The sequence below is a fragment of the Nothobranchius furzeri genome, chromosome 1, assembly GCF_043380555.1.
Source record: "Nothobranchius furzeri strain GRZ-AD chromosome 1, NfurGRZ-RIMD1, whole genome shotgun sequence".
NCBI lineage: Eukaryota > Metazoa > Chordata > Actinopteri > Cyprinodontiformes > Nothobranchiidae > Nothobranchius > Nothobranchius furzeri.
The window spans coordinates 90738227-90765364 of NC_091741.1; the positions used below are offsets into that span (position 1 = coordinate 90738227).

General features: G+C 41.1%; 1 protein-coding gene across 4 annotated transcripts in view; it reads right to left on the reverse strand.

Moving 5' to 3' along the window:
* Window positions 1-2626: 2626 nt before the first annotated feature.
* Window positions 2627-27138, reverse strand: part of klhl4 (kelch-like family member 4) — a 38999-nt gene continuing 14487 nt past the window's right edge. For all 4 annotated transcript variants that reach the window (XM_015946550.3, XM_015946558.3, XM_070551332.1 and 1 more), the window contains 10 exons: window positions 26387-26554; window positions 21147-21283; window positions 20595-20791; window positions 14994-15206; window positions 11707-11893; window positions 10902-11126; window positions 8901-9063; window positions 7618-7830; window positions 4034-4205; window positions 2627-3661 (listed from right to left, as the gene is read on the reverse strand). In XM_015946550.3, the coding sequence (XP_015802036.3) occupies window positions 3599-3661; window positions 4034-4205; window positions 7618-7830; window positions 8901-9063; window positions 10902-11126; window positions 11707-11893; window positions 14994-15206; window positions 20595-20791; window positions 21147-21283; window positions 26387-26554 (1738 nt within the window). In that variant the 3' untranslated portion in view covers window positions 2627-3598. The remainder of the gene's footprint in view (window positions 3662-4033; window positions 4206-7617; window positions 7831-8900; window positions 9064-10901; window positions 11127-11706; window positions 11894-14993; window positions 15207-20594; window positions 20792-21146; window positions 21284-26386; window positions 26555-27138) is intronic.

A 27138-nucleotide genomic window follows, 5' to 3' on the forward strand; every position in this document is an offset into this window, starting at 1 on the left:
ACAGTTTGGTTTAGAGAAGTGTAAATGGTAAATGGTCTGTATTCACACAGCACCGTCTATAGTTATACAACCCCCAAGGTGCTTTACAACACCTCATTCATTCACTCATGCATGCATGCAATCACAAACCATTGTTGCTTTGAAAATTGTATTTTTTAAATTATAAACATTTATTTATTTATTTATTTATTTATTTATTATTATTTTGTTTTAAATATATACAGTATATATATATACATATATATATATATATAAACACACGTAGGTCACATGTAAGAGTAGTTTACACCAGAATTTGATGTCATTGTCTAATTCAGTTTAATGAAAGCTTTAATTGGAGATGCAGCTGTCTTCAGCTTAAGATAAAAAGCAGATTTTAAACTACAAGAGTGACTCCAGATTATACTAGTAGATTTAAGCGGGGGTGTCCAAAATGTGACCTGAAGGCAATTTGCCTTCTGAAACATTTTTCTTGGCCCACAACCAATATGTTTACGTTCTGCAGCAAATTATTATTTTTTATATTCCTTATATGGTAAATGGCCCATATTTGTATAGCGCCTTCTTAGGATGCGACAACTGCCCAAGGCGCTTCACAACACAATCAGTCATCCACACATTCACACACTGGTGATGATGAGCTACAATGTAGCCACATCTGCCCTAGGGCACACTGACAAGGGCGAGGTTTGCCGAAGTCTGGCGCTACCGGTCCCTCCGATCATCACCACCAGGCAAAGCGGGTTAAGTGTCTTGCCCAAGGACACAACAGCAGAAATCTCTGTCTGGAGCCAAGATTGAACCCACAACTTTCCTATTACAGGACAACCCGCTCTACCTCCTAAGCTACTGCTGTTGTAGTAAAATTTACTACTGCAAGTGTAAGTCCAAGTGTGATTAGATACGAGTTCCTGACTATACAAAGTGTTAGACCAAAATGTTGTGGGGCAGCATGTTGTCTAACCTCCTGTCAAAAGCCGCGTTCACATCAGGGCCGGCTCTACTCCGCTCAAGTATGGTTTAGTGTTCACATCTGGGTAGTCTGGTTTTTGTCTGTGCTCAGCCGGTAGCTTTTTCAGCCCTCTTTCCAAAGCGGCTTGCATCAGGCTAAACTGGCCCAACACACGTACTGACGACTGATTGGCGGGCTCAAATTCACGCCTACCATTAGGGGGAGTCTCTAACTGGCGGGTTTAGTGAAAAACACTAAAATGTACGTATTAGATTGAGAGACCAGAAACGATTAAATCTACTAATAAAATGATTGATCTACTTCACTTATAGAAGACTAACACATTAGATTGTCTTTGTAAAATCAAAATCAGTCAGTTCTGTTTATTGTCTCCATTAGAGTAGTATGTGGAATACAGTGGATGAGGATACAATGTTACAATCCTAACACAAACTTGGATTATTATTTTATTATTCTAAGCTATTTAAAAAAATATGACCTGCAGGATCCATTAACAAAATAACCTAAATTGAGATCACTTTGTTAGTTTTAAGAATTCTAGACAAGCAACTTTTGCTTACCCCACTGGCAGATTTTTTTACTCAAAACAAGAGAAATTGTAAGTAATGCAATTTTCTAGAGTCATTTTTCTTTTAGACCAAAAGTTAGACAAAATGTCTAAAAATGTGGCATTTTTACTTTCTTAGAAATCAGTTATTGCAGTGCAGTTTTGGCCTGTGTGCATTTTCTCAAAAGATGAGATCTCTAATGCAATGACAGAACTGGCAGTGATGTAAGTTAATAAATTGTTTGAATAAACTGCTACATTTACAAGCTTGTATTTGGACTAGCTATGAACTCAATCAGTTCAGAACACATCTGTTTCTCCAAACTGAGGCTGTTCAAAAAGCAGGTAAGATATCAGTTATTCTTGCTGTGAGCTCATCTAGCTGTGTTTAGCAATTCAAAGGTTTTTTTTTGTTGTTGTTGTTGTTTGTTTGTTTTTTTGTAAACAGGATCAGTCCTTAAATTCTGATGCATTTAACTTTACGATGGTCCAAAGCTGCGTTCTGTTGCTCTGAATGATTTCAGCTCAAGCTGTTGACGTCTGACTTGGCAAAGTAATCTAACAGACGTGGAAATGGATCGGGCAACAACAGGTGAATCTAAATGAGACAACCATAGACACGAATGGGAAAGAGTGGAAGTGTTTAGCAACTGCTTCAGGTAGAAATGGATATAAGATTTAAACACTGAATGTGAGATCTGAACTCTGGAAAAGAGTATTGTTTAAAATTGTTTTTCAGCAGAATTCTGAATTAAATTTTTATGTGTGGGCCCATAATTATCTATTTTGATAGCAGAAACAACCAAAATCCTACCAAACTGCGTGGGGGAGGGTGGAGGGACTATTTGGAATTTGGAAGATAAACAATGATCAAACTGAAAGGCAAACAGAAGCAGTTGGTCCTCAGTCTGCTGCTGGGAGAGCAGCAAAGTAGAGAAATATATCAGCATACATCCATCTTGGTTTAAGGAGAGGATTCTACAGAGGGAACACAGCTGCAGTTAATGCTGACATCTAGGTCCGTTTGCTCGTGGGCTCAGTTTGGTTTAAGAACAACCGCACACTCCCGCAGGAGCACAACTCCACGGATCAGATGGTGCAGAAAGTCAAGTTATTTTCTTTATTTGTTCTCATGCTGTACAAAATTATGATAAAAACATAAAAAGTTGCATTTGGCCCCATTAACATGGCGTTAATACAGTTACAAACTTTTTCTTTTTTTGTTGTGAACGAACAAATAACATTTCAGTTTTAGAAGCAGAACATCTAACTAGAAATGTAAAAAGTGCTCTGGAGTTCAGGTGTCTTAGCTAGCATCTAGTAAATGATCCCTCAAACACAAACAACAAAATAAACCTGTACAGCGTTGTGAAATATCAATATGATATATTCTTCTGTAATTCACAACTTTGTAAACCTTTATTTAATGCGAAACAAGACGTCGAAGACAAGTGGATGACTTTGGTGTTCTGCCGCTACAAGCTCATATTAGTTTATCTAATCCCCTGTTCATCAAACCAGCCAGGGAAAGCTCCTCATCCTCAGTCTTCATCGTGGTGGTCAATGTGTTCAGACCACTCCTATAGAAAATATTTTTTATTTAGCAGATATAAAGGGTCACAAAAGAATATACTGCAACGGTAGGCCAGGATTAGAAATGCTTGTGCAGGACTGTAAAGTAACATGGCTGATTTACTGAAAACGTGACATTAAATTTCGAGGACGTTCACATAAAGTTTCATAAAAGTAGTGCATCAAAGCAGCACAGCCAATCCTTGGCAGCGACTTTCAATGTCTTCGCCAAGTCCATGGAAATTCTTAATCGGGTGAGAATGTGGAGAATGTGCAGCGCATTCCAGTCCTTCAAGTCCTACCCAGTGGGCAGACTCGTCCACTAATGACAGAAACAATGGTGCATGTCTGCGTTTCCCCTGAAAAATCTGCACAGCCGAGTTAAAGGAGGGAAACAAAAGAAAATACGACTCTCAGAGGATGTGTCCTCAATCTGTTGTTTTGTTTGTCCGGCCCTCGTCGCAGCTCTCTCGTTTGTTTCTCATGCTGCCGCGAGAGGAAAACGCTCAAGGCAGCTTCACCACCACCACCACGCAGGCGCCTGCCCTTCCGATGTTGAGGTGGACCTCCTGCAGGAAGACGGAGAGGTTGGCATGCAGCTTTTCGTCTGAGGCTCTGCTCAAAACTCTCATTTCATTCAATGCAGATAAGAAGGTTAGACTGCCAAGATTGGGGAGAAAAAAGAAACTCGGTAGAGAAGGAAGAGCTGGTGTAAAATATTAACAGGCTTCAGTAACTTCAACAGATTTATGTTCCTGGGGGAGGTTAACCACAGCCTTTATCTTACAGGGAGGCTGCTCTTGCAGAACTGCTACAATTCCACTTGAATCACTTTAAATGTCAGAGGTTTCAGTATCTAAAAGTGAATTTGCATTGCAGTGGTTTCATTTCATCATAATTCTCATAAAAAGTGTTCACACCCCATAAACTGTTTTATTTACCTCAGTCCACTCGTTATTTTGTGCATCGTAGGACTCGACGGTGCTGAGATATGACTGGCCGTCGTAGCCACCCACAGCGTAGAGCCTGTCGCCCAGTAAGCACACCCCCACCGCATCCCGGGGGACGCTGAGAGAGGACACGGTGGTCCACGTGTCCGTCTTTGGGTCATACCTGGAAAGACATACTTGGTCAAACAACTGACCGATTTAATTCACCTGCCGGAGAGCCAGCGCCGGAGGGTGGAGTCTAAACTCTTTAATTTATAAATTATTGATGTTTGTAAATATTTGAAATGCTGAAATTTAAAATGATCACAGAGGTTTGCGAGTTGTCTAAAGTGAAGATGTAACTTTAAATGTAAATCTGAATAAAACAAATATATTTGGCCAAAGAGAGTAATTCACAGTGAGTGAAATATGCGTATATGTTAAGAGTTTACCTCACAACAATACAAGACAATACAGGTGGAAAAATCATTGTTATGCAAATTCCGTGACTTTTAAATGATCAACATTTCACATATTTTGCAACATTTACCTATTTTTCCAGCTGAGCTGATAAAGGTTTGAGTCGACACATGCGTGACTAATGCTACACCTTTACTACCAAAAATTATCAATAAAGAACAAGTTTTTCTAAAGTGTTAGAGAACACTTTACTGTCTTTTCATCTATCTATCTATCTATCTATCTATCTATCTATCTATCTATCTATCTCTCTATCTGCCCGCCCGCCCAGCCATCCATATATATATATATATATATATATATATATATATATATATATATATATATATATATATATATATATATATATATGTATCTGCCAATCGATACGCATGATGTTGAGCCAGCCAATCAGACGGCAGTGAGTGCGTTGGACCAGTCTGGCTCCAGGCATACCACCTCAGGGAGAGGACTGAAAAAACATCTGGTTGTGCGCGGGAAAATCCAGGGCTACCTAAGTGAGAACACTCACAACCCACTCTGCCAGTCCAGGCGGAGTGGAGCCGATGCTAGTGTGTAAGTGCCTTAAGTCACGCCCCCCTGCATCTAAACAAAACAACCATTCTAACACAATAGGGCCCAACAACCTCAATCACATCTTAGGGGATAGGGATGAGGGATATTCATAGGTAGTTTCTGCTCGTTAAGCAACAATATGCAGCTACAGCTTATAAACTCGACTCTCCCATATTCCAGTCAGATTTAACAAAGCTCCTTGGATGAGAAGCGACACATCTTCAAGAAACCAAACAAGTTCAGTTGCCTTCATTTGGACCATTTGGATCACCACGACCTGGGTGAGTGAGAACCTTCACCAACCCATAATGAAGAGTTAAATCATGGAATGTTCTGGATAATAACTAGAAAAATCAATCCATTAAAGGGACTTTATCAAGAGAAACTGAGGTTGTAGTAATTGAGGGATTCCTAAACCTAATAACATTGTTGAAAATTATCAGGTTTTACTTGCAGTTGTTTTAGAACACATATGTCAGACTCAAGGCCCGCGGGCCAGATGCAGCCCACGGAGCATTTTTATGTGGCCCGCAAGATAAATATAAAAATATATTAAAACTGGCCTGCTGGCCGATTTTACCGCAAAGACTTCAACTCCCATGATGCTTTGCGGCGTCAGCGCAGAGCCGACGCACCCTCTCCTTTGTGTTTTTTCCAGCGCCTGCGGCCGGTGTGCAGCTCCGCTGTCTCGGACAAACTACACTCCTCTCACTCAGCGCCAAGTTCACTCAGCTGTTTTCTGACGTTGAAGCCCAGAAACGGAGATTTTAGCCGCTCAGTAATGTGTTCACGACTTAAAGAGAAAGTTTTCCAACTAACGTCCAGACAGAGCTGATATAACTCCAGCGAGCAGCGACACGCTCAAACCAGCACGACTCTGTGGCTGCTGTCGTTGTGTTTCCTCCCCGACACACAACAACGTGGTCAAGCTGCTCAGACATGTTCATCAGCACAAACCTATGTGAGCACCTGTTGTCATCTAATGTTGTCATTATTATGATGAAGATGAACAAAACAACAGGAGTCTCCTCCTCAGCTCAGATCAACCCCATGATGCAGGTATCTGGCTGGAACAGGTGAGCATCACAGTAAACCAGTGGAGCAAACTGAGCTTTAAATATGTTGGTTTTATGCTCGTTTTCTGCTCTAAAACATGAACGTTAACAGGTGAGATGTTGCATTTTAAGATAAAATGATATTTTTATTTTGTTGTTGGCCCGTGAGAAAAGATTTAACCTACAGTAAACAGGAAGTGGAAAGGCTGCAGATAGAAGAATAGAGTAGAAAATCCCTTTATTGTTCCTCAGTGGGGAAAGCTAGATGTCACAGCAGCGATGACACTTATTACAGGAGAAAAAAAGGAGAATAAAAATAAGAAAAATGAATAAACAAGAAAACATAAATCCTCAATAGATTTAAAAAATGCTGATTATACCACAAGTAATGAATACCACTGATGCCTTTTATTTAAAACTGACTTGCTCGTGTGTAATTTGGTTATTCCACATTCAGTGTTAATGCAGAAATAAGTTTGTTTCCAAATTTAAAGGTTCAAAATTGCATATATGTTGATAAAGAAAATGTGCAAATTTGCCATCACTTTTTCAAAAAATATTAAGTTTGGCCCTCGACTCCGTCCCAGAGTCTCATTTCGGCCCCGTGTGAGTTTGAGTTTGACACCCTTGTTTTAGAATGAAGACAGGAGCCGGTTATAGAATAACGTCCTTCATCCCACATCATTTCACTCAAATATTGTATTTTATTTTTGTTGATCTTTGTCTCAGTTTATGGTAGTGGGTTATACATTAATTTCTGTGAAGTTAGATGAGTGAAATAAAGGAGTTAATTTACATCAATTTTCTACATAGTCAAGACAGGATTTTCTCATTTTCCATAGTTACATAATGAAGAAAAGTATACAATATTTGAATTTAAAAAAATATCTGATTGGGTGGAAATTATTTGAGTTTATTAAAGCATTCAAATAAAGAAGCGTTGCTTTGGCTGAAACCAATGACTGCATGCAGACATTGGTTTAACATTCTTATAATCACGCATTGATTTAGCTAAATGAAACTCTCCAGACCAAACAGTTTAACCTTGAACTATGCAAATTTAAAAGTGTAAGGTTTGTGTGAAATTGCCAGGCCGATACATAAACACCAAGGTTGAGTTGAATTAGGGATAAAGTTTCAGGGCTGCAGTAACGTTGTGAAGACCGGTTTACACACAGCAGGTTGTACTGGAGAGAGGAGATAATAAATGTGCATAAGTCTAAATAAAATATTGTCTGGTTTGTCTCTGATATCTTGGAAGTAAAAAGTTGTTTTTTAAAGTTATTTAAGAAATAAAGTTCAGTTTGAAGTACCATTGTGGCCACAAGATGGCGCCAGACACCATCAAACCAAACGACACTGCTGTCTACAGCTGGGTATGGTGAAAAACGACAGCTGTAGCTGCATATTGTTCCAGAACGCAGCAAAAAGGTGAAGGTCTGAAACTGCTCCTGTCCTTCTATGGTGTGAAAATAAGTTCTACTGACAGAAGCTTTTTTTACTGACCTCTCAACACAATCAGAGAGTCTGGAGCAGTGGTTGGAAGCTGGGGCGTCATGTCCGCCCACAGCGTACAGGAAGTTGTTGTACGTGGCCACGCCCACCCCTCCTCTCCTCTTGGACATGGGTGCACACATGCTCCACTTGTTGGTGTGAGGATCGAAACATTCCATAGACCTCAGACATGAGCTTCCATCTCGTCCACCAACTGCAAACAGTCTGAGAAAAGAAAGAAAAGCTTACTAAGGCAGCAGCACACATGATTTCTCCTTCTCCTAAGCTAGTAGTAGATCTCAGAGCTCTGTACTCAACTAACAAATGCTTTTGTGGCACATCCAACACACACAGCTATATGAAGAGTCTAGATTAAACCGTGTGATTGTGCTGTCAGAGTAGCCTTTCTTCTGAGCTGGAAACTACTGGACAATCTAGTTTATATCACACGTACAGCAGCTGAGGTTTTGTCTTCTTGGTGTTCTGCTATTTAAGGTACACAACCGTCCTGGTAACTATTCTATGCTGTTAAAACCAAACTTCCAGTGATTAAATGTTTCAGTTTCTTTTTCTATTTCTTGTTCTTTATGTGTGAACGTCATCATGCGAACACATTTATCCTGTGGTAATATGGCAGCTTTGTTTGTTTAGCTTTGATTGAGGCTTTGAAGCTCTGTGGGAAATAAACCCTGATATGTCAGATGAAATAGGAATAGAGTAAAAACGGAGATATTTCACACTAGAGTCAAATCTGTTAAGTGAAACATATCAGAAGATAAATAATTCAGTAAAACAAAGATGTGTTCAACAGCAAGGGGACTTTTAGCATTTGTGTGGCAAATTGCTGATGGCATTTGCAAGTGAATTTCCAGATTTTCTCTCACTGTTCACAAGTTTTGCATTTTCTTGCAATGCTGCAAATTTTTAATAATTTACAGAAACTAATTTTCTTTCAACATAATCAGAGGATTTGTGTCTGGAACCCATCGCTCACATAAGTTCCCATGAGACTTTGAAGGGTTTGTGACCAAGTTACAGACGAGGAGAAAATATAAACAATTCTAAAAAGAATTAGGACACTGTGTGAAAAAATAACCCCAATGAATCCTGGTCCACAAACACAAAAATATTATTTTTAATTTTTTTTTACCAAATACCTAAATTATTAAATTATCTGCTAATTTGCCTGCTTTCTTGGTGCACCTAAACACTTAGAGTTCAATCTTCATTCAATTTCAAGCAGTAAATAATAAAATGCTTCATCATTAATGTCGAGGTTCTTCACAGGAACATACTTTCCGTTGAGGGCAGTCACCCCCATGGTGCTCCGTGGAGTCGACATGCTGGCTACATAGTTCCACTGCCGAGCCTGAGGGTCCCAGCGCTCCACAGTGTTCAGGTAGCTCCAGCCATCGTGGCCTCCTACAGCATACATAGGGCCCTCAAGCACAGCGATGCCTAAAAGAGATACCATTAATATTTTTTAAAAAGAAAGGTACATTTTTAGATAAGTATTCTCTAAGTAAAACAAAACTAGTGAAGTTTAGTAATGGAAAAATCAACTTTTGTGCTCATTAAAAGGTTTTTCAATTTCCAAAGTAAAAACAAAAGACACATGTTTTAAAAATAATTTAAAAGAAGGAGGGGAAAAGGCAAGGCATCAGTAAGGAGTGCTTGAGGTTTGCATATTTCTTTGCTGGCAGCAGACGAAAACATGTTTTTGATTCTTGATGATGTGATGTCAGGTTTTTAGTGTTTAGTTATTTAATTTCAGCCAAACGTTACCACTAATCAGGGGCGGCGTTAGGCCCGGCTACTTGGGCTGAAGCCCCGGATGTTTTATGAAAAGCCCCGGATCTAAATCGCGAAAGTGACATGCAGTACCAAAGTCCAACAGAGAGGGAGCAGCTGGCAGTAGTTTGTACACAGCCTGCCTGAGCCTCCACCACTGAAGAAGAAGCCCTTTAGCAGCCGGCTTCTTCTACACTCTCTGCCTGAAACGCATGAGTGAAGATGGACATAAGGACGTTTTTTAGACAAAAAGTACAACGACAGAACCCCAGCTTTGATGATACTGGTGTTGACTCAGGTTTGTGAGTCTTATTTGAAAATATTTGTTGTGCTGCTGGTTTGCCTAAAGTTAGCTTATCAGGTGAAGTTGTTGGAGAAAGAAAGGGAATATTTACTATCATCTCACATTAAACACTAACCGGAACAATACTCTGCCCTGAAAATGCTTAATATGTAGCTTCAGATTAAAAATTATGTGGTACAAGACAAATATATATGATGTTGACTAGTGCGTGTCACGTGTGTGTGCGCGCGCATGAGTGTGTGCGCGTGTTTGTGTTAAGCCCCGGATCTTCTTCAGTCCTAAATCCGCCCCTGCCACTAATCATGCAGGGTTTTCATGCATTTGACTTAAAGCCAAGTCCCTTTGTCAGACAGGAAGACTATAAAACACCATTGTTGTTCCTCATTTCAGACTCGTAGAGGAAAGTGATCTCCACCAGCAACAGGGTGGGGGATCTCTACACACACTGGATTTCTATTGTACAACCTTTATTCCCCTCAGGCAGACTTCAATTATTTCTAGGGAACATGAGGGCGCAACTGCATTCGGTGAAGTTCAAGGACATTCAGAACTGACAAAACTATTCTCATAATGAAGGTGCATTCTCCTGAAACTCGGTGCTTTCATAATGAATCACAAACTCGTTCTTGTCTTCACCCACGACGTGCACGGCGGGGAACGGCCATGCAGGGATGCTTGCAGAGACTATGTTCAAATACATTCCGACTAAAAATATGCACACAATAAGCACAGCAGTAAGAAACATTCGCTGTAGGAAAAGATCAAAGACGGCAGCGGTAATCTGTACAGTGTGCTCTCCGGGGCTCGCTGATACCTCCCACCCCACCGGGTGAGGGAGCTGAATGCTTTGACAAGATCTGCCTGTTGTGTTAGCAGGACCTGTTTCAACTCTGACTCAAAACGCTTCCTGATATGAGATGTGTCGGGCAGGGGATGATAAGGAGCGAAGGGCCAGTGCAGCTTTCCAGGTTTTGATAGGAGAGCAGAAGTCTGGGGGATTTTTGCTCTTTTTCACACAGCACACCATTTCTCACCCTCGCAAACGACTTCCTGCAATTATCAACGATTCATAGCTATTTTAAAAACTAAACAAAGGAATCTGAGTATCATTTGCCCTGATTTCACAGTGCACAGATAGAATTATAAGACAGCACTATTTTTGGACTAAATCAAAAATGACTTATCTGGCCCCAACACCCACCAAGTCCATGTCTGTGTGTGGACATCGGTGGCATGGTGGACCAGACTTTGGTGAGCGGATTGTAGCATTCCACCATGTTGGACGTCTTGAGTCCGTCCCTCCCTCCGACCACATACAGCTTGTTGTCTATCACCGCCACACCAAACTGTAGCCGCCGACCGTTCATGACTCCAACCTGCACCCAGGTGTTGGTCCGTAAGTCGTACTTCTCGATGGTGGTTGAACCTGGAATCATTGGCATAAAACTTATAAGGATTTAAAGGTGTGGTTAACTTGTTTATTCAATACATTTGTAGCATTCTCTAGTGTAAATCAATGCCTAATGAACCATTTAAAAACAAAAGACTATGATGCTCCTGTTCTGAGATGCAGACGTTTGTTGGTGCAGAGGTGGGCTGAAAACAGCAGGATTACTCATTATTCTTAATTATATGAACACTTCTTGCTTCTGATTGGCTAACAGAACGTATCCAGCCTTGTTGCAAAGTCACCATCACCAAGACACTCTCTACTCTCTCATCACCGCAAACATTTTTTAAAAAGCCTTCCTGTGGGCGGGTGTGTACCAAGATGGGTGAGGCCATGAATGCAAATTCACGCTGTGACAGAGATATGTGAGGATTTTCAGATCCAAGCGTTTCACCATCTATTTTCGGTCAGATGCTAACACATGAGGTAGGTGTAGGAGACTATTTTCATGTTCAGTCGATTATAATCATAAATTATAATTAAAACAGCTTTTTTTCTGTTAACCACACCTTTAAATTGAGCAGCTGTCAGGCCACCAGAATTATTGGACAGATACCTTTGGTAGCATCCATCCCCCCTACGGCATAAAGTGCTCCCACTGTAGACTTCCTGGGTTTTGTTCTCGGGCTCTGGAACATGGGGCGCCGTTCAGGCAGCAGATGGTATTTCATGGCCTCCATCAGTAGCTTCTGACATTCAAGGTCATTGGAGAACATCTTGTTGTTTTCCAAATCCGCAAGAAGCTGCAGAGTGCATTGTTTAGGATGATAAGAGAATAGAATTATGAACTATACCAGATTATACCCCGCACACCAAACAACAGTGGTAAAAAAATTAAATTCAACCCCACCCCCGCCCCCCACCCCCATACACACACACACACACACACACACACACACACACACACACACACACACACACACACACACACACACACACACACACACACACACTTGTGGCATCCTTAGCTGCTGGACTTCCTCCTATCTTCAGTAACACCGGTCCTCACAAACACCTTTTCCTGCTTTCTCTTTATTTAGACTCTCTTAGTCATCTCTCAAATATGGATGTCCAGCCTTTGTTTCAGTTTATTACAGTAAGATAAATGGTTTATAGGCTGTGCATACATCAGAGTGGGGAAGGGTCTAAACAGTCATGGTTTATGAATAAAACAGGTCAGATTAAATTTAAATAAATAGTATAACTCTGCGGGCTGCACAGTGGCACAGTGGTTAGAGATGTTGCCTTGCAGCAAGAAGGTCCTGGGTTCGCTTCCCGGCCTGGGATCTTTCTGCATGGAGTTTGCATGTTCTCTCTGTGCATGCGTGGGTTCTCTCCGGGTACTCCGGCTTCCTCCCACAGTCACAGGTTGATTGGTCTGTCTAAATTGTCCTTAGGTGTGTGTGTGTGTGTGTGTGTGTGTGTGTGTGTGTGTGTGTGTGTGTGTGTGTGTGTGTGTGTGTGTGTGTGTGTGTGTGTGTGTGTGTGTGTGTGTGTGTGTGTGTGTATGATTGCTTGTCCTGTGTGTCTCTGTGTTGCCCTGCAATGGACTGGCTGTCTGTCCAGGGTGTACCCCGCCTGATTGCCCGTTGACCACTGGAGATAGGCACCAGACCACCCAACCCCCACCCCCCGCGACCCTACATGGACGAAGTGGGTTAGACAATGGATGGATGGGAAATCCATCCACCTGTTTGAAGGAGGAGAAGGTATAACTCTGCCACCTGCTGAGGTAAACTGGTATCTACATTTAGAACAAGGACATAGAAACAATATTTTAATATAGTATTTGATGTAATCAGCGAATATGTGACACTAGGCACGCTACCGAGGGTTGATTCGGCCTAGAGCACATATAAATAATGTTAGGAGATCTGTAATGTCAATTTTCAAAAATGCCATAAAAAGTTTTTTTTTACCCAAACTAGCTAATTCAGATGAACTGTGACAAAAGCATGCCTTATCTGGAGGTGCTTAGTTGAACTGATGAAATATGGCAACAAAGAACGTTTTGATACATAAAAGTGTGTCGGCAACACAAAGTGACAACATTAGTGTCTGTTAGAGGAACAGTAACACCACAGATGATCAGCTGAAAAAACTCAGGTCCAAAAACCTTCATCTGCTCTACATTTTTAGGTCTGACATATTTGTTTTTCGATGCTAACTTCACAAATGTTCTTATGTAAAAATAAACAAACATATAAAAATAAAATAATAATAAAATAATATACTACTACTACTAATATAATAATAATGTGCTTTTTAATCCATTAATGTCCAAAATAAAATATTTCAAAAATGTTTGGGAAAACTTGAACAATGACTGTCCAAGCCTACTTCAGGAGATTACAATAAAACTGTAGCCACATAGAAGCAAAAAACAGAATAATAAAGTTGGCTCTAAACATTTGCAACACTTTTACCAATTTTTTATGGTTACTAATTAAAATATGCAGTCAAAAATGGACAAGTGGTTAGACTTCACAAGGCCGTGTGATGCTCACCGGTTTTTAATATCAAGTGTTTAATTCATTTGGTGTTTTTTACACTTATGCACATAAATCCTTTTATTTCTGTTTGTCGCTGATCGTGACCTGGGCTGTCTCAGTGCTCAAGTGTTCGTCTGCCTCTATTCCTGTTCTATCGCGGCAACCCGACGCCCTTCCTGAGTCTGAATCTGCTGGTCATCTTTTCCTGCTCAACAGGAGTTCTTCTCCCCTCTGTTACCCCCTCCAAACCACCCCCACCTCCACCCCTTCCTGCTCATGATCAGGACGAGGTGTTGAATCAAACTGGTTTTGATGCAAACCTAGAAAAGGGCATTTTTATAACCAACAGACTTCTTTTTCTGACTGTATTGAAATGTATTCACACCATAAAAGGACAGGAGCAGTTTCAGACCTTCACCCTGTGTTCTGGAACATGTCGTTTTTCACCATACCCAACTGTGGACAGCAGCGTGATTTGGTTTGATGGTATCTGGCGCCACAACTATACTATGTTGGAATTAAACTTAAATACCAGTTTACTTTTTACATTTTGGACTTGCACTAATACTGAAATATTTAAACTGGAAAAGACAAAAAAAATCAGCGGAAAATAAATTCAGTGCCATGAAATTTATTTTAAAAAATTAGTTTATGTGCACACAAATTAGGCCAATCTGTGCTTATTTCACTGTTTTACTTTGGGAGACCAAGATGTTGGTAAACAAACAGAAACATATGTAATGTAGTTTTAGTGTTTTTAAAAGAATCCACAAAAATTCTGAATCGGCAAAAAGTCTCTTTTGAAAATGTGGTTTTGCTGAACATTTTCATATTCATGAGTTAATGGATCTGTTTTGTGATGCCTGCGAGTATTTTCCTACTCGGCCACAGCATTTAAAAAGAAAAACAGCTCCAGCTTTGACAAGAACATTGATTCATTTCTGTTGTTTATTTGCTCACAGAAAACAGCCTCTCCCAAGCCAGTGGAATAAATAACTTGTGTGTTAGATCACTTTTTCCACTTTCTTTCTTTTTTTTCCACTCTTTTTTGCTTCTAATTTTTAAAAGCTGTCTCATTGTGCTGTGGGTGTTGTCGTTTTAAAAATTATTACATGAAAAATTAAAATACACATATAATTAGTTATAGGAGGAAACTTCACAGTTAAAATAAATAATTGTTTTTATGCTTTTTTTCTGAATGAATGAAATTGTAAACTTTGGTCACTTACGTAAAGTTTAAACTAAGTAATTAAGCTGTAAAAGGCTGCAGATTCATAATGTAGAGGTGAAGCAGGTTGCAGAAACAACACTGGATATGTGGCTTTATTAAATGCTTCCACTGTTCTCTCACCTGCGGGGGAAGAAGGGGCAGGCGGATGTAAGCGAGAAGCACTCCAAGGTCCTTTTGTCGATGCTGGACATCGTATCTCACCCACATCATCAAAGCTTGAAAAATAGTTTCTTCATCGGGAACGTTGATGTCATCGCTGGAGAGCAGCTTAACAATCTCTGCTGTGGGGAGCAGAAGAAACTCCTGGTTCTGAATGACCTCCAGGAAGTGTTCCTGGAACAGAGAGGAGACAGATAATCATCAGTTATTAGCCGAGGAAGTATGCTCGGTGCAGCAGTGTGTGTGTGTGTGTGTGTGTGTGTGTGTGTGTGTGTGTGTGTGTGTGTGTGTGTGTGTGTGTGTGTGTGTGTGTGTGTGTGTGTGTGTGTGTGTGTGTGTGTGTGTGTGTGTGTGTGTGTGTGTGTGTGTGTGTGTGAACCAAGTGGCACAAGGACAGGGAAGTGAAGAAAAATTAACACAAGGTGGGTATTTAGTCCCTGTCTTCCAGGACAGAAAAAATGTGCTGCTTATTTTAAAAAAATGATTTAATTGTTCTTATTTTTTCTAAACAGATCCAAATAAGTAAATACAAATCAGTCTGGCGTTAAACATTCTGAAAAGAAGCCTCTCCTGAAGCTAATAAGGCTATTATGTACCTGATAATCATACATGATACCTTTAAGCCTCGATGAGCCGTTTTAATGAGAAGCAGGAGGTCCATGCAGACGATTACAATCCCACGAACAGTGTGTCCATCTCTGAGCTCTGTGGAAGATGTTTTCTATTGCTTCTCTAAAGATTAATCTTCCATTCATTGGCCAGAAGCCCAGCCAGTATGACAGCACTGCATGGATACATCTTCAAGGTCTTTGTCTCTGGGCACTTCCATTAGAGATGATGTACTGTATAAACCCCCCTCCCTCCTCTACAGATCTATACTGTGTCCAACATTTAAACACTCAAAACACAGGCTGCCCAATCTTTTGCCTTGTTTACTCTTTGGATGTTGCAGCGGAGTTTAAATTACCAAGTTGCTGCAGTGATCTCTGTAGAGGGTGAATGCTTTTATTAAAAAAGTAACCAAGTTATTGATCATTAGCCTGTAACAAATTACAGTGTCTTGGTCTAATCTTTATGAGAGGCTTTAAGAGTTTAACACAAAGAGCTTAAATGAAATGAGGAACATCTATTGATCTCTATGGTGAAGCTGAGGTGGAAAGTTCATCCAGCTCTTGTATCAGTGTGTTACAGTCACCGGCTGTGCATCATCGACAGAAAAACTGCGTCAAACTGAGTTTTTGAAGACTGTTCAAGAGGTGTAGATGGCTGTTGGGAAAACAGGATCTGACAGATGAAAGGTAATTCATTTACTGTCAGTATTCTAAAACAAAACATTTTAGCATTTTTTAACGGTGCCAATGAAGCTACAGGAGTGGGCGACTCCAGTCCTCGAGCAAGTTTTAGTGGTTCCTCTGCTTCACCACACTTGGGTCAGTGGTTGAATCACCTGTTCAGCAGCTCATCAGGCTCTGCAGAAGCCTGTTAATCACCCACTGATTAAAAGTAGGCGTTTTGAAGCAGGGAAACAGCTAAAACATTTGGCAACAGGATTGCCGTTCTTGAGCTACAGTCCAAAAGTCCAACATGCATATCTATTTAAGATATGGAAGAAAAAGACCTTCAGCTACTTAAAGATAATGTGGCATGGGTTGATCAGTCCACTCTGATGAGACTCCTCCTAATAGAGGAGTGGAAATGTGCTACCCAAAGTAAATATAAAAGCTTGGGGTAATTCTACTTGAATGAATTCCTCCTGGTTTCTGATGCATCAAACCTGTACAGATGTGAGCTCATCAACAAAGTCTGCTGATGTCAAAGAGTCTGCCCCAGGGGAGCCTTTCTTCAGTGCATTTTCATGGGTTAGGGTTAGGCTGATTTGAAGAAGACCACCCATGCCTTTGCTACAGGACTCTGATAGTTTGTCCTAAAGTTGAAGTGGTGGCAGCCGGCTGTTTCTCCTTTTTTGACATCACTGAGCTGAGAACCTCACACCAAGTTGCGTTGCTAAATATGTTAGTGTGTAATGAATGGATGACCCAGGGAAGTGCAGAAGTGTGCCGCTTCACAAGCGCATGGCACAACATAGAAGAGCCACCTCCACGGGACAGGACTCAGCAGTTCATTTGCATCTAAAGGACAAAGGTCACTCTTTCGAGGACGCCAACGTTCACATTTTGGACAGAGAGGACAGATGGTTTGAAAGAGGAGTAAAGGAAGCCATTTATGTCCACTGTGAGCAACCATCTTTGAACAGAGGCGGTGGTTTGCGACACCAACTGTCTGCCATCTATAATCCAGTTTTGAGATCCCTTCTCAGATGCCTCAACGCCCACGCATATCCTGGGCCATCTGACCTCAGGAATTCACATGATAGGGTGGGGCCAGGCTTCACAATGAGCTCACCCGAAACTCTGGCTGAATAGGACCCACACCCACCCTCACACCTTGGCTCATGTGTTTATGTAGAAGATCATCAGGGGGTCTTTTGTTCCCTCTTCGGGGGAAACTCCCACTGGGTTTAAATCTGGGACTCTCCACCATTCAGTGTTGCCAGATGTACGATAATTATCGTATTTGTACCATAATTTTGGGCTCTGTACGATGTACGATCAGTAGTTCCAAAAATCCTCAAATGTACGATAATTTCACATTGCATCTAGTAACACAGGTGATTAAAGGCATTCTGCTGCGACAGACAGTGAATCAGATGAGGAGATAGAGATCAGCAACTAGGTGAGTAGGCTGCTTTGTCATTTATTGGGTCAGTTTTTCCACTGCTGTGATGCTTTGTTGCGTGCGTTTAACCTATGTAGAAATGAAATAAATAGGACTGCGCAAATGTGCATACTGTGTCAAAGCGTGGAGGTCGGAGTGGTGCCGACACACTCTGCACGTTTATAGGCATTATATTACTGGTTTTAAAGATGTTTAATTAAACAGGGCAATATAAAACACCTTCTTTGTTATATTATATTGGGATGAGAAGTCGTTTATAGAACGTTATTATCAAATTTATAATGTACGATAATTTGTACTGAAAAACGATCATTTAGGCCTCTCTGTACGATATTGTGGGATTTTGGATCTGGCAACACTGCCACCATTTGATCTTAGAACTGAAGAAGCCTCTCGGATGAGAAGTGAAACGTCTTCAAGCAACTAAAAGAAGTCCAGACTCTTTTCTTTCAAAGCTCCTTAGACAACCACTCCATTCCTTTTTTTTATCACCAAATTATATTTATAGCTATACAGAACTGTGTTAGAACTTTGGCATGAAAAACTGTTTAAGCTAGCTTGTTTAGCACTGTAGCTTTACTCAGTATAAAGATGAGGAGGACTCTTACCAAGACCGTTTGAATCCCCATCTGCAAAAGACTTGCACAAAAACAGAAATACTATGTGCTGCTATTACGCTATTATTATCAGAGGGCTGGCATTGTAAAGGAAAGGGATGTTTGTGGCTCAGCTGCAGTTTATAGATAGAAGAAGTGCAAGTTTATCAAACACAACTCAGTCCACTCAGGACACCGCGGATGCTGTAACCAGGAAGCCCACAGCCCTCCCTACTCATTACTGAAGTGATTCAACAGGAAGCCGGCCCTCTCGGGCAGTTCGATGATTAGATTAACCTTCTGGTCCTGGACGGAGGCTACGTACACTGGGTGAGCAGATGTCCTTTAGGAGATAACGCCTGCCTTGCTGCCGTCCCTTCTGCACAACTCAGGGGGTAAAACATGATCTGTCTGACAAATGTGGGCTGAATCCTAATCTAGGACAAATTTACCTCAAAGAGATATACAGAAACTGCACATATCTGGCAGTGTGTTGATCAGCAACATGGTATCTGTTTTCACAGTGCAACAACCAAATGACACGATTTAGAAGTGTGAAATTATTCCATTTCTATTCTATCCAAATACCCGCATCATCTCTGCTGAAATTAGAAGATATAAATAACCAAGAATCAACATTCTATTCCCGTGTGACTCAACATTCTGGTATTATTGATTTATTTTAGATAAGAGCTGAAAAATTACTTATGCAGTCCTGTTAAAATGAAAATGTACTCTCCTTTAATTTAGTTTTCATGAATAATATCATAATAAGAAAATTTCCAACCGTCTAACATTATCTAAACCCAACCCCAACAGATTTTCCATGCCGTTGTATTTTACACACTTAATAAAAGGATCCTTGGCCACTTTGTAAAAGCAAAGGTTTTCACCCCTTGATGGTCTGGAGCATACAAGTGCATGTTAACACAACTCCAATATTGACAGAAAAAGATTTTTGAATTTGGGAAAGGTTAAAGGTCAATTCCAAACAATTTGTAGTCCATCGTTCTCCTATAACCCCTGCTTCACACTGGAAGCATCAGCATCGCGGAGCAGCAGTGGAACAGTTTACTTGCGACTTTTGCTGCGTGCCAGTACTCACCGTGAGAATCTCAGCCACAGAGCAGCTTCTCTGCCGTACTCACCACAGGATTTGCAAGATCACAAAATCCCTCGAGACTTCTAAGGTTACAGTTTGTTTATTCCATCCGCCATTAAACCAAAAGGAAGGAAATCGCGTTTGATATTGCTGTTTGTTGTTTCTCTACACTGCCATGATTAGAGCCATGAAAAACACACCGCGGCCCTTCTGGAACAATACTGGGAGTAAGTAAGCCATTAGGTCACAGGTATAGATGTAATCTACATAGATATGAAATCGTATTGCTGCAATAGGCTTTTATTTAGAAAATTACTGGGGGGGTTTACACTGAAACTGTGTGATTTCCTGTCTAGCCCTGTGTTAACTGCAGAAATTGAACAGAATAAAACTCAATCCTATCTTTAGCGGCGCGGCGTGCTGCCTCTGGGACATGTCTGACTATTTCCGCATCACGACTGGTTTGAATCACCCCTATGGATTCTGATTTGACGCAGTGACTTTCTGCTGTTGCTGATGCTTCCAGTGTAAAGTGGGGCTGAGGAAGATTGTTCACCAGTGAAGACCACTACTTATTTTATAAGGAGTGGACATCCCAGCAGGTTCATCTTGAGGTCAGAGGTCAGTAAAAACACATTTTTAAACGACCAAGAACTAGATATCAGAATATATTTGCACCAACTGACGCAGCGTTGTAATAAGGAATGGTCCGACATCTTTTCACACTGATGTAAGAGACTGAAGTCGGACAGAAAATAAGCACTGAGCGTTGTTGCTGCTAAGGGTGCATTTACAAGCTGTTGGGATGTGAGGCAGCTTTTCACACACAACTTTTCCATTTTGATCTTGTCATTGTTAAAAATGACACAATGGAATGTGTTTTTGTTCTTGCACAATTGAAGTTAGAAAAACTATAAAACTCCACAACTAATAAAGTGCCATGACTGTAGTACCATTTATTACACAATGGAATTTACTTGACCTCAGTATGAATGCTTTTCATGTAAATGCATGCAGAGAGACACTGAAACACTCTTGTTACTAATGCTTCTGCTCTAGATGTCACTGTGAGGAGAAGTGAGGAGCATTGACCCTTATCACAATGTAAATAACTGTTTACTGTCCTACCATGGTGTAATTATGAGCCACATTCAGGAGGTCCACACAGCCCTGGGCATCTGCGAAGGATCGTATTCCCAGGCAGTTGGAGGGATGAAGCTGCTTCATGAGGAAGCTGCAGCAGACCTGGATGACTTGTGAAAGCTGGAGGAGGCATGCCGCTGCCAATAAACTCTCTATGGTCTCCTCTTTCAGCTCAAGGACACCTGGAATTGCACAGCAGGATCATGGAAAAGTTTATTTAGCTAAAACTAGAATGTGAGTAATTTAAATGAGAAATCAACAAACAGGAAAGTTTCTTTTTATAATTTTGTTATTTTTCACATAAAAAAAACTTCTATACCAGCATTGTGATGTTTACTTCTCACTTTTAATAGTGTAAGAGAGAATTTACTAATTGAAACACATGCTTGGGGTGTATTGTGGGCTATTTGTCTGATAAAATGGGAGCTTCCCACTTTGTGAGCACCGTGCTGAATTACCTTATTGATCCATTTTAATCAGTTCCCTGGCCTCATACTGACTTACAAAAGCCAGTGAATTTATTTTATAGGCACTCACCCGTGTAGGCAAAATGAACCAGGGATCTGAGGGCCTCCGGATCCACTCCCTCCATCTTTATCTCCTCTTGCTTGGCCTCCCTCACATCGCTGGTGAACATAGCAGCAAAGTAGTCCGAAACAGCACTTAAGACCAGTCTGCCATAAAAGGGAAAAAAATGCATTAAAAATGCTCTTTTATATTTCTTCTGGGACTTACTGGATGACTTCAAGAGCGGTGTTCTTCAAATGTAGCATTGCACTTCAAATGTGAACATGTCTTTGCTGTTTATTCTATCAAACTGTAATGTCTGAGTAAATATTCTTTGTAGCAGCTGTTTCATGTTTCATTACGTTATTTTAGACCACCGAGTCAAAAGTACTGATTCTGTCTTTTACAAAGCTGCTTGCAAGTGAGTTATGAATTATTTTACCCTGAAACAACTTTATTCTAATGGTCAGATGGTCAATAAAGGGGCCCAGATTCCACTGGCTGGCTTGATTGTATGGCTTAAACAGTTCTGTTGAAGACAGCAGATGAAAGGACGCAACAACCTGTTTCTACATTTCACTGGTTCACCCACAGCTCAGAGGTGGGCTATAATGTTTTTGCTTGTGTATGTATGCTAGCAAATGCTGTCATCATTAATCAAAATACAGATGAGGTGGGGAGCTTGGCTCCCTCAAAAGGGTGATGGGCTCCCCCAGAAACTGACACACCCAGAGAGATGGACGAGCTTTAACGGAAACAAGCGAATGGACTACCATAACACACACACACACACACACACACACACACACACACACACACACACACACACACACACACACACACACACACAGTTTTAACAGAGGTGGTCGGACAGACGACGACTCAAGATTTTAAGATTTGACCAAAACAACAATAAGTCAAGCATTTTTCTACATAAGATGATTCTTTTTGTGTCAATGAGTAGTAAACATGTATTTGTTTACAGCTGGGATACATAACACAAAGGAACTTAAAAATGCTTACATTTGACTATCTGATCCTGTTCTATGACACAAAGTAGGTAATTTGTCATTATTTATATTTGCCCCAAGTCCCTCCCCTGGAGTCTACAGCAATGAAGAGGAAGCTGTCAATCCTAGAGAATGCACCCCAGTTCCCAGCATGCACCATGGGGTGACACAGATGCCTCTGATAGATTAGCCTTGCTTCAAGCCTACCTTGAACGCTAACTTAACCCGCATTGAACTATTATCAGTCTGTAAAAACGGAAGGAGGAGAAAAGGGGATTTATCTTTTGTGTGTCAAAATCATCAACATATATACTGAACTAATCATTTCCATAGGCTGGAATAATATGCTTTGATATAAAATGGGAGGTTCCCACCACCCCCAATATGACCGCCCAGACAATTAAAAAATGGGAAAAGAGGTGGAGCTGAGGGTGGGGTTGTTACGGTTGGAACAAATGAACCAATGTAGCTACTAGCTAACTCAGCTAATTCAAGAAGCTAAGAAAGGGCTTTGGGGACCAAGGTAGCCCACCCACATGGCCGACTGGCTTCTGTGCGAGGCTGTAATCATGCTGGTCACCTGTGGGGGTCTAATATGGACTGAGACTGTTAAATTACAAGCTGAGCCTCAGACTGAGGCCTTTCCTCTGAGCTAGTTCCCACTGCTAGCTCTGACGTCACGTGGCTCTGATGCTCATTAATTATTCTGAATTTTAAGTATTAAATTACACTTCAACAGAATAGTTACAAAAAAAAATAAATAAAAAACCTCAGAGTTGTCATGAATGTAAACTAGCTCTATTTAGCTAAAATGTTGTTGTTGTTTTTTTTAACCTGGCTGTCATGTTTATTTTTGCTGTGAAAATGGCATTTTTAACATGGGCGTGAATGTGGATTTGCCCACTTCTGGTGCCAGGCCCTAGTGGATGAGGGTGGAACTGCAATGTTTGTCACTTTCTTGTTGACTTCAGGTCTGTAGGCTGAAGGGATAGGGAGCCTAAGTCACATCTGCATCATGGGTCCCTGGAAGAATGAAAAAATTAATGCAGGTCAATGGGGCTAAAAACGCTATTTTCTAATCCGCTTTGCCTTACGCCCTGGATCACACATATGTTGTACTGAAATTTAAATGAAAACTATTGATGGGTAGCCTGGCAAGCCAGACTAAATAAATGTATTATTTAGTCTGGCAACGCTCCATTGACGGCTCTCGGTTGTGGGGCGGGTTCTACCGTTGTCTTTCAAATGATCTCCGCATTCCACTGGACAATGAATGTGACATACTCTCGTTTCACTCTGTTGCATCATCCCACCCACCAGGCATATAGAGTGCCCTGATTGGCCCACAAAGCGGATAAAGCTCTGTGATTTGTTCACTAAGCAGATAGAGCACTATGATTGGCCCACCATTATGGACCAATCACAGCTCTTTACGTGTTTGAAACCCCTCTAGAGAGCTGTGATTGGCCACCCAGAATGCTGTTAGGGGCTGCAGAGGTTCCAGTGGAGCATTCCTAGACCAAACTTTGCAAAGCAAGAATTTGGTCTAGTTCACTAGGCTAATTGATGGGTGTTTCAATCATGCCAGTCATGTACTTTGAGATTTATTAGATTATAAAAGTTTGTAATTAGCATGACTGCAAACTAGAAATGGGCACGTCGCATATGTGACATCACCACATAATCTTCTCTCCCCAAAGTAGCTGCTACTTACCAAATGACCAGATTTATGGTGGTTCTTTCCTCCTGTGGGAAGTTTGCTGAACTTACAGCCATTTTCCCTCAGTTTTCTCCATGTTTGGTTCGATGACGTCACTTTCATGAAGCACATTTGTAGTCCTGGACTTTTTTTCACACAAAACCTAAAATAGTGTTGTGACAACCTGAGGTTGCACCTCATTACTCATTTCCTGCCTCCTCTCTGCCTTGATGGCAAATGCTCAGCACCTGTGCGCCACACCCAAGTTCACCTTTCAAAAGGAAAGCCACACTGTGTCTCCCCTGTTTTTTTTTCTCCAATCGTTGTAAAGTGCTGGAGAAAGAGTCAGCATGTGGAGCGTCTTCCTGTGATGGTGTGGATTGACCTATCATTCCAGAGGAGAATTGTTTCTGAATTGTGTCCTGTGTCCTGCTAGAAGAATCATTGACACCCCTGTCAACTCCTTATTCCATGGCAAAGACAAAAGAAGATAAAAAGGAAAATTAAAATGGAGCTACACCAAAATCAAGGACAAGATTGCTGATTTGTCTTCATGGACTGTGCAATATTCTTTATTCTGCTGGTTGCCGACACTTTTTATAGAAATTGGGGGTGTATACAAAATCATTTTAAGTATATGTCCTGGTGTGACAGAGGAAAACTGGGTTCAAAGTTAATTTCTTAAACACTCACCATCATCCTATAAGTCAGGAGGGAGACCTGACTGGCGCCCCATAATTTTAACTAAACCAACCCAAATGAGAAACTGTTACATAAAATGAGAATTACGAGAATAAAGAATAGATAAGTTAGATAAGATAGATAAAGAAAAATTCGGTCAAGTGGCAGGGAAGCCGATAAAGTCCTCCTCATCACTATCCTCTTGGAGGATTTTAAGGATTGTTCGGTTCTGCAGCTTGTCCCATTTCTCTGCTGTGGGATAGCAGGGCTTCATCTGGGCCACGTGGACCACTCTCAGATCCTCTCCAGTGTCTTTCAGGACAACTTCAAAATTAACAGGTCCCATTCTCCGGACCACCCTGTAAGGTCCCCTCCATCTGGGAGCAAGTTTTGCTGCAAAGGCCTTATCTCCTTTCGACAAATGGTGGGTACGAATCCAGACACGGTCCTTTTCAGAAAACTTTCCATCTCTTCGTCCTTTGTCATAATGTTTTTTTCTGGTTTCGCTTCACTTTCCTCAGATTATCTGCCACAAAGCCTTGTAACCCAGATTTTTGTCTGACTACAAAGTACACATTCCCAACAGAACTGCGGGGAAAAGGTCCCATGAGGTCGACACCGAGCATCTCCCGGGGCTCGCAGACTTCTGTTTGCTGAAGCTGTCCAGCTGGTTTCCGTGTCTCTGGTTTGCATAACTGGCATGTTTGGCAACAGCGTACGTGACGTTGGACGTCAAGCCTCATTTCTGGCCAGTAAACAAGGGATTGTAGTCTTTTGTAGGTCTTGTATCTTCCAGAATAACCAGACAGAGGGTCCTTGTGGAAATGATGGAGGAGTTGTTGATGCAGCAAAGGAGGGATGTATACTTGGTAAATGGTCTTGTGTGGAAGCATGACCACGCGGTATACTTTGTCCTCCAACACAGTGTATTTGACTGTTTGACTTTCGTCAGCTTCTCCTTTCTCCATGATTTCTTTATATAGATTTTGAGCAAATGGATCCTGCTGTTGTTCTCTCCAGAATTTTTCATGTTGTAACAGACAGAGTAATGAACTTTTCCCAAAGTCATCCAGGTGAGCCTCATTGACTCATTATTATGAGTCATACATACTATCTCATTATTATGACTTAGCAATCTCATTATTATGACTTAGCTATCTCATAATTATGACTTAGCTATCTCATTATTATGAGATAGCTAAGTCATAATTATGAGATAATATTTTTTTTTTTATTTGAGTGGTGGGAATGGGCTTCCATACATACCACAGTATGTTGGGTCTTTAACATTTTAAAATACGCTACAAATTTTATTGAACCACCTGTTGTACATTATTTTACATTTGTGGATGAAAAAGATCAAAACATTTTCAAAGGTGAAAGTTAAAAAATATTTTTATGTGTCTGGTTGGACAACCAAAATGACAAATTGGCATTAAAGCAGATGCGCTCAGTGAACAGAATGGCCTTTAGCATTCAGACGACATCATGCGATCCGTTCAATACTGCCACTTCAATTCAACAGTCTTCTGAGATGTTGATGCCCAAGTATCCAGTGGAGCACAGTGTTCCTCTGTGTCAGGTGTAATGAGGATTGACAGAGGTGTAATTACATCACAGCAGGGTTGACGTTTAGGAACAAATCAGTGAACATGGAGTTGGTGTGTCATCTCACATTTAGATACCTGCTTTGAATTTCAAATATCATCTTGTTATTTTTTAGAGTGATCCAGCTGACAAAATGTGATCCAGACCGGCGCGTCGGCGCCCACTCTGGCAGATTAATGAACCTCATACAGATGAGCTGCTTTACCCTTTAATCTATAGCAGCTGCAAGACTAATTAATGAAATGAAAGCAGACAGAAGCGAAAACACCAACCTGTGAGCTGGTATCTTGTGATCCCCCGCTATCAAGAGGACGTCACACAGCTGCTTGTGCTGCAGGTACGTCTCCATTTTACGGAACGTCTGCTCGGCGTGATTTGTGGCCTGGAAAAATTCGTCGGAGGAGTTGGTGCTCATTCTGGAGAAATTGCTAAGAACCAACCTGTGGGAGACGAGACACAAAGCAGGAAGTGATTAACTGCACCAGAACATTTCTCGCCCGGATGGAGCATACGTCGTTTATTTAGAGCTGCTTAAGTCTGAAGGTTAAACCGGGTTTGTTGAAGAAATAGCTTAATTAACTCAAAAAAAATGGGTTCACTCTTATTATTCAAGAAGCAAATAGATGCACGCATGCAGAAGAACAACAGAGGACACTAAAGAAGCATTCTTTTGTTCCCAGCAGAACAATTGTATCTGTCTTGCCACTCCGAGCTGAAATTTAAACCATTCTGGACTGAACTCCAAACACAAGCTGATAAGTGAGTGCTGCCATCCAGTGAGACGAGAAAGCCGTCCTGTAAGCAGCAGCCTTCCAGACAGAAAGGCCTTTTTAGGTGTCTGTGTGTGCATGTGTTTGTGTGCATGTGCATGTAACAGGGATTTAGCAAGTGAACCAGCCTGTCTCTTGCAGCATTGTGTGGAGACTGAGTCCTCGTCCCCACAGGCTGCTAGATTACACGCTGTTTTACAGACGCCCCAGTAATCCCTCACTCTCGTGGCAAGAAATGCAGCCCAGTCACACTG